The 11104-nt window shown below is 38.1% G+C and overlaps 1 protein-coding gene across 1 annotated transcript; it reads right to left on the bottom strand.

Moving 5' to 3' along the window:
• Window positions 1-803: 803 nt before the first annotated feature.
• LOC131158861 (pyruvate dehydrogenase E1 component subunit beta-3, chloroplastic) lies at window positions 804-10547 on the bottom strand. The gene is made up of 4 exons (XM_058113776.1): window positions 10266-10547; window positions 10053-10156; window positions 9920-9963; window positions 804-2046 (listed from the first exon to the last, which is right to left on the bottom strand). Exons 1-4 carry the CDS (start codon window positions 10366-10368, stop codon window positions 1074-1076), a joined length of 1224 nt encoding a protein of 407 aa, XP_057969759.1. The 5' UTR covers window positions 10369-10547; the 3' UTR covers window positions 804-1073.
• Window positions 10548-11104: the final 557 nt, after the last annotated feature.

Here is an 11104-nt window from a genome sequence, read left to right as displayed (position 1 = left end):
GCTTTCCTTGTTTTAAGAGTGATCTTTTAATAACATAAATAAATGTATTTTTATAATTTGTTTATTCACTGCAGAAACAAAAATAGAAAATAAAAACAGCAACTATATCAACACAGACCCTAAAGTAGTGGAACGGTATAGCCCATGGGGGGCTCTTCACAGGCTAGGCTTATAAGACCAGCCAAATACGTTTAACGACTACCCAACATCATCCAATTGTTAATAAGAGTGAAGAGTTTAAGCGTCAAACATTGTTTTCAAAAACTTGAATGCAACATTGTCAAGAAGATGAGTATGTGATGCTCATGGCCACTATTAGGAGCCAACTCATAATTACTATGGACTTTTTTCTTTAATTTTTTTTATTTACAGTGTATGTACATATAAAAGTATTAGTTAAATACTACGGTTAATGGAAAAAATACTACATATCTAATAACTATTTATTCCCATCAATCTCTCTAGTAACTATAAATAAATAAATAAATAAATAAATATTTACTATTAGTTGACTATATTTTCCAAATAATAGAACTTTTGAGTCGGTCAGGAACCAAAACAAGAAAACAGAAAGGATGAAATGTGTTATAGGCATGTCTTCTGGGTTTTCATCAGCAACCTAATGGATAAAATATTAACATTTTTTCCCCTGTCAAAATCAGATCAACAAACTGAGCTGATGGTTAGATGATGGATCATTCAATGAATAGCTTTCTTGTAGCTCAATAATTTGTTTATGGGCAAAAGACACTGACATCCCAAAAAAAAAATAAAAAAAATCAGCTCATCAGTGACAAAACTACTTGACAGATAATCAATTATTTCATGCATTGACAGGATCCTAATAACATTCAGGTTTACAATTTAAAATTAAAAATAAAATAAAATAATAAACAGATAAATAAAAGACACCGCACGAGGGAGAAGCCACAACACTCTGAACATTTGCAAGTTTCAACTACACAAATCCCTGACAATAATTTAATAAAAATTTCAAAACTAAAACAGCAAAAGAAAATATTATTGGGCAAAAAATACTATTGCCACTGCTATTGCTACTACTATATCACTCACTACATGCAGAGCTGCTCAACCGCTGCCACAATTTGGGTAGGCTGAACAACAGTCCATTCTTCCAATGTCCCAGCGTATGGGGTTGGCACATCCTGTGATGACAAGCATACTACCGGGGCATCCAAATAATCATTGAAGTTTTCGTTGATTGCTGCAGTCAAGCTAGCACCAATCCCACCAGTCCGCATACACTCCTCCACAATGAGCACGCGATGCGTCTTTTTCACAGAATTCCCAATTGTATGAAGGTCAAACGGTTTCAATGACCTTATATCAATTACTTCTGGGTCATAACCCTTGTTTACCAAAGTCTTGGCAGCCTGCATCACATGATACCTCATTCGAGAGTAGGTTAAGATGGTGACATGCTCTCCAGGCCTGACCATCTCAGCTTCCTCAAGTGATAATACATATTCTTCATCTGGAATCCTCTCTTTGAGGTTGTAGAGCAAGACATGCTCAAAAAGAATCACTGGATTCTCACTTCGGATTGCAGCTTTCATCAAGCCCTTTGCGTTATACGGGGTTGAGCATGCCACCATTTGGATTCCAGGGATTGATTGAAAATATGATTCAAGGCGTTGTGAATGTTCAGCTCCCAGCTGTTTTCCTACTCCGCCAGGTCCTCGAATAACAACCGGTATGGTGAATTGGCCACCAGATGTGTAGTGAAGCATGCCACAATTGTTAGATATCTGGTTGAAAGCTAGAAGGAGAAAGCCCATGTTCATTCCCTCAACAATAGGCCTGAGCCCAGTCATGGCAGAACCAATGGCCATACCAGTGAATGCGTTCTCACAGATAGGGGTGTCAAGCACCCTCAGATCTCCATATTTTGTAGCCAGGCCCTTTGTCACCTTATATGAGCCTCCATAGTGACCCACATCTTCACCCACTACGCACACACGGGGATCTCTATCCATTTCTTCCTCCAGTCCTTCTCGAAGTGCTTCAAAAAGTAAAATCTCATGCCTGAGGGAAAAAAGTTATTGATCAATAATATAATAAACTCCATAGCCAAAAAAAAAGAAAGCTATATAATCAACTAGTAATAATGAAGTCAAGTGCAATTACAAACACAATAGTAGTAAGTTTGCAACACAATGCAGTAATTCAATTCAATTTATCCATGTATATGCACAAAAAAGAAAATAATATTTTTAGTTTTTACTCACTGATGAAGCTCATACAACATATAAGACACGCATTACATAAAATGATATGGCTAATGTTATATGATAAGCGTATTTTATATTTGTTAAATCTTGACAAACATTATTGGCTCACAACATAACAGCTTAAGCTTTTACGTGAAGTGGGAATCTAACATGGTATAAAAGCTATGGTTGTCTCCAGAGTTTGTCTTCTTGCCCACGTTTTTTATTGTGTGGTGGTTAAAAGTTATTTTATTCCCTCTAATGGCTATTATTATCGTTTGTTTCTCTCCCTACGTGCAATCAGACTGCACATGTAGGAGACTGTTAAAGCTTAAGGCTTTGGATAAAGTGGGTGTTGTTTGTGGTATGGCTCTTATACTTTGGTTTTCTCAAACAAAGAAGAAAGAAAAGCATGAAGGGTCAGCACAGCCGGGACTCGTCGACGAGTGCCCCGTGATCGTCGATGAGGAGACAGCAAGAATTCGTCGACGAGTGACCTATGTTCGTCGACGAGAAGATCCCGAGAAGCCCAAAAGTTCAGAGTTTCTGAAATACTGAGAGCAAAAAAATGGGATCGTCGATGAGTGGATAGATTCATCAACGAGTGTTCTTCTTGGTCTCGTCGACAAATCCCCTGTCCTCGTCGACAAGAAGTGGCTGCGAGCAGTTTTTTGCATTTTGAATTTTGAACATTGGGGTGGTTAGGTAACTAGAGGGAAACCTCCGACGGACTGTATTATATATGTCATTATGGGCGTGTATTAACAGAGAGTGTGGTCATTTGAGAAGTGTATTGTGTACTTTGTGATTTCCTTAGTGAAATTCTTGTGTCATTACTTCCGTGGATGTAGGTTTTGCCGAACCACGTAAATCTTGTTGTTCTTGTTGTTTATCACTTTCTAGTTGTATTTCATTTACTTGTTGTATTTATTATGCTTGTTGTTTATCACTTTCTAGTTGTGTTTCATTTACTTGTTGTATTTATTCCGCTATGCATCTTAATTATTCGATCCATATCACAACAATTTGATATCAGAGCAATTGTTGTTATAGAATTGGGATTGCCCTCTGCAAGATTTGACATCGTCAAATTTGATGGAACCGGGAACTTTGGTTTATGGCAGAGGAGAGTGAAAGTTATTCTTGTACAACAAGGAATGGGAAAGGCATTACTTGGTGTTCAACCGGATGGAATGAATGAGACAACATGGGGAGATTTGCAAGCAAAGGCCGCTTCTACAATACGCTTATGTTTGACCGACGAAGTACTCTATCGGGTGATGGAAGAGGATTCTCCAGCGACTATATGGCGAAAATTAGAGAACCGGTACATGTCCAAATCTCTTAATAATAAACTTTTTCTTAAGTAACGTTTGTATTGGCTTAAGATGGTTGAAGGATCAAACTTAGATCAACTTATTAATGCCTTCAATCAAATTATTAGTGATTTGATGAGAGTTTATGTTAAATTTGATGAGGATGACAAAACTTTAATGTTGTTAAACTCTTTGCCCTCGACTCATACCTATGAAAATCTCGTGACCACTCTTACGTGGGGAAAAGAAACTCTTAATCTTAAAAGGTAACAAGTGTTTTGCTAAATTTTCATCAAAGATTGAAAATATGTGATGAAGGAGAATGACTTATGGTAAAGGGTAATAACGAGCACAGCAAGGGAAAATCCAAACATAGATCAAGTCAAAAATCCCGAGATCAATCCAAGAAGAAGAAAAAAAATCCGGTGTTACAAATGTGGTAAAAAGGGGCATGTGAATCCGGAGTGCCCGGATTGGAAGAAGGGAAATTCTGAAAAATATGAAGGTAGTTTAAAATCTGTGAATGTTGTTCAAGAAGGAGGTTCAATGTGTAGTGATGGTGATATTCTATCAGTTTCAACGGAGTCGGAAAATCTAATGGACTCTTGGATACTTGACTCAACATGTTCTTATCACATGACTCTGAACAAGGAATAGTTCAGCACTTACAGGTTAGTGAATTCTGAATCAGTTCTTATGAATAATGATGCTTCTTGCAAGATCATTGGCATAGGAAATGTAAACATAAAAATGTTTGATGGTGCTGTAAAAACGTTGTGTAATGTAAGACATATACTAGAATTGAGGAAGAGTTTGATATCACTAGATACTTTGGATTGTAATGGTATTAATTACAAGTCCAAAGGTGGCGTTCTGACGGTATAGAAAGGTAATCTGACTGTAATGAAAAGGCAGAAACTATATGGGAATATCTACACATTGCAGGGAATTACCGTTGTAGGTAGAGCTGCAACCATAGATGCTGAATAAGATGAAACCGTCTTGTGGCATATGCGCCTTAGGCATACGAGGGAACACGACATGAAAGAACTACACAAAAGGAAATTGTTAAAGGGTTTGAAATCATGTCAGCTAGAATTTTGCAGGATTTGTGTTCTTGGAAAACAGAACAGGGCAAGGTTCAGATCAGCTATACACAAGACAAAGGGTATTCTTGATTATGTGCATTTAGATATTTAGGGCCCGATTAGAGTAGCAACAAAGGGTGGACATATGTACTATGTGAGTTTCATTGATGATTACTCACGGAAGGTCTGGGTTTACTTCATGCATCACAAATCAGATACGTTTGCTAAGTTTAAAATTTAGAAGGCTGAAGTGGAAAACCTAACAGGGAGAAGAATTAAATACTTAAGGTCAAATAATGGGACCGAATATGCTGATTTTCGATTTATGTAGTTTTGTGCGGAGCAAGGCATCAAGAGACACTTTATAGTTTGTCAAACACCTCAGCAAAACAATGTGGCAGAATGGATAAACCGCACTCTTTCTGAAAGGGCTAGATGTCTCATATTAAATGCAAGGTTACCAAAGAACTTCTGGGCTGAGGCAATGAGTATGACTTGTTTTTTGATAAATCGATCACCAAGGGCATCACTAGAGGGCAAAGTGGCAGAAGAAGTTTGGACGGGAAATGCAGTAGATTACTCCAGATTGAAGGTGTTCGGGTGTCCAGCCTATGTTCACGTATCTAGTGAGGAGAGGTTTAAGCTTGACCCAAAGTCTTGTCGTTGCATCTTTTTGGGATATCCAAAGGGTATAAAGGGGTCCAAGCTATGGGACTTGGTGGTAAAATAGGGTGGTGATCAGCAGGGATGTAGTCTTTTATGAGAAGGCTAAGGTGAAGCGTACTCAAGAGTGTGATGAATAGAAACAGGAGCCAGAAAGCTAGGGCAGTGATGAACATATTGTGCAGGTGGAGTTGGAAGTTTAGGGCAACGGAAATGATCATGGTCCTATGGTTGTAGGGAGTTCTAGCTCGAGAAATCAGCAAATCGATAATATTCCTATACGAAAATCTAGATGCACTATCAGACCTCCACCAAGGTATGGATTTGAAGAGTTAGTATCTCATACTTTCCTTACTAGTTGCAACGATCCAACTACATTTCAAAAGGCAGTGCATGGCCAGGAGAAAGATAGATGGATAGGCACGATGATTGAGGAGATGGAATCACTACGTAAGAACCAAACTTGAGATTTGGTGGAGCTTCTAAATGGAAAGAGACCGATAGGTTGCAAATGGGAATATAGGAAGAAGAAAGCAATTTCAAAAAACGAAAAAGAAAAATTCAAGGTAAGATTGGTGGCAAAAAGATACTCACAGAAGAAAGGAATAGATTATGATGAGATCTTTTCTCCAGTGGTCCGACATACTTCTATCAGAATTGTGTTGGGGTTGGTAACCCATTATGATCTTCATTCAAAACAAATGGACGTGAAGACGGCATTTCTTTACGGTTACTTGGATGAACAAATCTACATGATACAGTCAGAGGGATTCATTGAACCAGGAAAAGAAAATTTTGTTTGCAGGTTGAAGAAATCTCTTTATGAACTGAATCGATCTCCAAGGCAATGGTATAAATGGTTTGATTCTTACATGATCAAAATTGACTACAAAATGTGTGAGTATGACTGCTGCGTATATGTGAAAACCCTTGAGGATGGTTCTTTCATTTTTTTGTTATTGTACGTCGATGACATGTTGATAGTTGCAAAAGATTTAACTGAGGTAAATCAGTTAAAAGACCTGCTGTATAAGGAATTTGACATGAAGGATCTTGATTCAGCCAAAAAAATACTTGGGATGGAGATTTGTCGTGACAAAACTATAAGGAGATTATGGTTATCTCAAGGCAGTTATGTGCATAAGGTGTTGGAGAGGTTTAACATGGCTGATGCAAGACCAGTGTGCACACCTTTAACCAATCATTTCAAGTTGCTACTGCAGATTGCCCAAGTACGGATGAGGAAATCCAGGACATGTCAAAGGTCCCCTATGCTAGTGTTGTGGGCAGTTTGATATATGTCATAGTATCTACGAGGCCAAATTTGGCTTATGCGGTGAGCGTGGTTGGTGAGTTTCTCTCTAATCCAGGAAGGCAGCATTAAGAAGCCGTCAAATGGATACTCAGATACTTACGAGTTACATCAGGATATGGCATCATGTTCGACAAACAATAGGGTTGTCCTTCAGTTATGGGATTTGTTGATGCTGATTACGCTGGAGATATGGATGACAAAAGGTCTACAACAGGATATGTATTTACCTTTGTAGGAGGACCAGTATGTTGGAGATCCATGGTACAGTCTCTGGTAGCATTATCCACGACTGAGGCGGAATATATGACAGTTACTGAAACAACAAAGGAAGCCTTATGATTTACTGGTTTAGTTAGAGAGCTGGGATTACAGCAAGACAAAGTGGTGTTGCATTATGATAGTCAGAGTGTCATTTACTTGGCGAAGAATCAAATATATCATGCTAGAACCAAGCACATTGATGTGAGGTTCCACAGGAATCGGGAATTGATTGCTTCGAGTGAGCTTGTGTTGGAGAAAGTTCACACGTCTGAAAATATAGCGGATATTCTGACGAAATCAGTTACTTCTGAGAAGTTCAAGCATTGCTTAGACTTACTCCATGTCTCTAATTGATAGAAGGGAGATAAACCCAACCGAGCGGTTCAAGTTCAAGGTGGAGCGGTTAGACATATTTTTTGAGATTCTCTTAAGGGGCGTATAATCGTCAAGGTGGAGATTGTTGTTTGTGGTATGGCTCTTATACTTTGGTTTTCTCAAACAAATAAGAAAGAAAAATATGAAGGGGCAGCACAGCAAGGACTCGTCGACGAATGCCCTATGACCATCGACAAGGAGACAGCAAGGATTCGTCGACGAGTGACCTATGTTCGTCAACGAGAAGATCCTAAGAGGCCCAAAAGTTCAGAGTTTCTAAGATACCGAGAGCAGAAAAACGGGATCGTCGATGAGTGTTCTGCTTGGTCTTGTCGACGAATCCCCTGTTCTCGTCGACGAGAAGGTCTAGGCTACGAGCAGTTTTTTGCATTTTGAATTTTGAAAATTGGGATGGTTGGGTAACTGAAGGGAAACCTCTGAGGGACTGTTATATATGCCATTCTGAGCGTGTATTAACAGAGAGTGTGGTCATTTGAGAAGTGTCTTGTGTACTTTGTGATTTCCTTAGTGAAATTCTTGTATCATTACTTCCGTAGATGTAGGCTTTGCTGAACCACATAAATCTTGTTATTGTTCTTGTTGTTTATAACTTTCTAGTTGTGTTTCATTTACTTGTCGTATTTATTCCACTCTGCATCTTAATTATTTGATCCATATAACAACAGTGGGAATAAAACTATGTCCACATTAAGAGACATAACAACAATCATTATGAATATTTGGTCATGCATGAAAAAATAAATTAAAACAATAACAAAAATTTTAAAAATAGAGAACACATTAAAAACCATTAAGATAATGCATTTACATGGAAAAGATGAAACTTCTAACCAAAAAAACAAAAGCAAACTGATGCAAGACACCATCATGGGATTGCAGCCATGAGAGAATGTGGGAGGGATAGGGGGGAGGAGAAGGAAAGCAAGAAGAAGAAAGATATAAGGAGAGAAAAGGGGGAAAATCACATGTTCACTTTCAATTCAAATTCATCAAAGACCTACTCCTACATGGCTTTCACACAATATTTATGAGACAGCCAATAACACAAGAAATTACATGTATACCCCTAAAGTACATGAAATTACAAACAAACCCCTAAAGTACACAAATATTGCAAACAAGCCTCAAGATACACATACTTCTAAACTATTAACTAAATTCAGCAATCCCTAGACCCAATTCTTTTGAACTAGTCTCCAACAAGGATCTAGTGATGGTCTTGCTTCTCATCCTAGAACAAATACTCCATGATTACCTCAAATTAGAACCACAGAGACATTGAAAAATAAGCATTTCATAAGCTCCTCTAAAGAGAAGCAACAATATCTAGCCGTTTGAATGAATCTCCCAATGTTAGCACTTTAACCATAGAATTGCATAACACAACCAATTCCAATTAAAAATATTGTTCTCTCTAGTGTCATGACTTCTGTACAACCAATTCCCATTTTATTTTTCTGCCACCATGATCCATGTTCCTTTCCTTTCCCCCTCTGACTGTCAATAGCTCCAAGTGAAGGACTTAGAAAAATTGTGTCCTTTTTTAGTAGTGCAAAAATGGTCATTTTTCAACATAAAAAAGAACTAAATAGGCTTTGTAGAAATAATCAATTTAGTGTCTTGAATGTTACCATTTGGAAGGTTCGTCGTGAACCTTTGAAGAGCTATGAAATGGTACATAAGTTATAGGTCACTCACAACAAGTCAAAGCTCATTGAGAAGCACAATTATCGCAACAATCAGCTGGAAATCACTTCACAACCCACTTTTGATCTCTTCTTTTTAAGGTGAGCTTGGAGTTCAATACTAACAAATGATGGTTTGCATGCAATTGTCAAATATTGTGCTTTAGAAGGTGGTCTTGCTCCAAATCCACAATTTTGCAATTTTTAACCAAATTCTTGCATGGCCCAAAAATTTTTAAATAAAGGAACCAAATCAACCATGGAACACCATTGATTTGATTTTACTCAAGTCATTGCATGACCCAACACACACACACAGATATATATATATATATATATATATATATACTTCTAAAAGGAATCCTAAGTCTACAACGGAATACTGTTGATTAACTTAAGCCCTTGACTATTCTCTCTCCCTCACTCTCTCTCTCTATCTCTCTCTCTCTCCCACCCAAATACACAAGAATGTGTGGTTTAGAGGCTTCCTGCTCCCATCTTTGCACTTCTATAATGATATGTTCCAGGCTTATACCTCACCACTATAGAGAAGCTAATGCAAATGCTTACACTCAATTGTCTGCCACACATGCAGTCTTAATTCTCAAATAACCTTATAAACTACATGAACTTATTCACGCAATAAGATAACAATTAACAAAGCCAACACTTTCAAAACGGGCTAGAAGCCTATAGTCCTAAAGAACCTCAATAATATAGTGCACTAACCCGAATAAAAAGAAAAATGATAGTGAAATCTAATAGCCTTTTTTCCAAGAAAAAAAAAAAAACAAACAAGTGCCCGCTTGGAAGAAAATGAACTAGGAATCTAGAGTGATTTCTCATTCTTTGGTTCCCCAAGTTACAGGAAAAATTAAGTTGCTAGAAAGAAGCGGAGCATAAGGAGAATAGGCAGTAAGAGATAATCAAACATTGCATATACATGAAAAGAAAGGAATCGCACCCAGGTTTAGACGCTGTAGAAGCCGCCGAACTCTCGGCCTTCGTCTACAAAAGCATAAAGAAATCAAATGTTAATAACATCGCATAACAATATTCGCCCAACGAGAGAGAGAGAGAGAGAGAGAGAATTTAACTGCAACGGCATTAGGAATTAATGGCTGAGCCTTTCGAACTCGGAGACTCGAACAAGGGATCACCCTTCCATCAGATCTGACCGCAAAGAAGCTTCCTTTTCTTTCTGAAACAAAGAAGAAACATAAAATTTGAAAGTAATCCAAGAAATCCCATCTCAAGTTTAGGAGAAACAAATCAACTAGGCGCAAATGAGAGATGAAAATGCACCAAACCTGACTGAGATCGGCGGGATGGGAGGAGAAATACCCTCGAATCGAAGGGATTTGAGGAGAACAGAGCTGTGTATGCTCCAATTCCTCGCTGAATCACAGCCATCGTCTTCGCAAAAGCTTGGGAGAGAATGAGAAACTGGAGAGAAATGATTGATATGTGAGCATTTACAAATCAGTGAGCTGGAGAGGACGGAGAGCTCGAGAGGGAAAACGTCGACAATCCCTTTGTTTGCATCGCCCCTCTCTCTTTAGAGTTCAGTTATTGTGCATTTGTGCGTTTGGTGTTTTCAGTATGTTCAAATAATAAACCGCCATGTGGAAAGAAGTAAGGGTAATTAAGTCTTTTAGTAAAATAGTACTACGTGGAGAGTTTTATTTGTTTAGGCGCATGAAATTGGCGAACCACCTGGCCTACCAAGGCTGACTTAACCCTAACCAACCACCGGCAAGCAAAAATATGGTGCATGTGAGCAAGTTTTTGCTTTTTTAATTTTATTTTATATAAAAACATTTAAGAAAAGTTCTAGAAAACTTTATCTCTTGGTTTCCTAAAAAAGTTGGACGGTCGACGTTGGCCCATCTAACATTTTTTAACAAAAGACGCTCCAAGATCTTTTAATCTGGTGACAATTTTTTTATAAAAAAAAAAACCGCAACATCAAGTGGCGTTTTTTACTCTATTTTTGGTTTTGGTTGTTGTTCCTACTGGCAACAATTGGGGTACGTGCACTTGTAGCATTGCTCCTTAGATTCTCGCTTCCTTTCACTTGCTTCTACCTATACTTTCTCCAATTGTACTCGTCCTTTAACCTCCTCTGTTCCTTCACAAATTAAGACGA

The sequence above is a fragment of the Malania oleifera genome, chromosome 6 (assembly GCF_029873635.1).
Source record: "Malania oleifera isolate guangnan ecotype guangnan chromosome 6, ASM2987363v1, whole genome shotgun sequence".
NCBI classification, from domain to species: Eukaryota; Viridiplantae; Streptophyta; class Magnoliopsida; order Santalales; family Ximeniaceae; genus Malania; species Malania oleifera.
The sequence above is the reverse complement of the archived record's forward strand: the minus strand, read 5'-3'. Positions and strand labels throughout refer to the sequence as shown.

Bases quoted from the DNA above. Each gene is read 5' to 3' on its own strand.
- LOC131158861 (XM_058113776.1), bottom strand. From the start codon at position 10,368: ATGGCTGTGATTCAGCGAGGAATTGGAGCATACACAGCTCTGTTCTCC. The intron at 10,157-10,265 runs GTTTGGTGCATT...TCTTTGTTTCAG, and splicing joins ATCCCGCCGATCTCAGTCAG to AAAGAAAAGGAAGCTTCTTT. The intron at 2,047-9,919 runs GTGCGATTCCTT...TTTTTCCCTCAG, and splicing joins TCTACAGCGTCTAAACCTGG to GCATGAGATTTTACTTTTTG.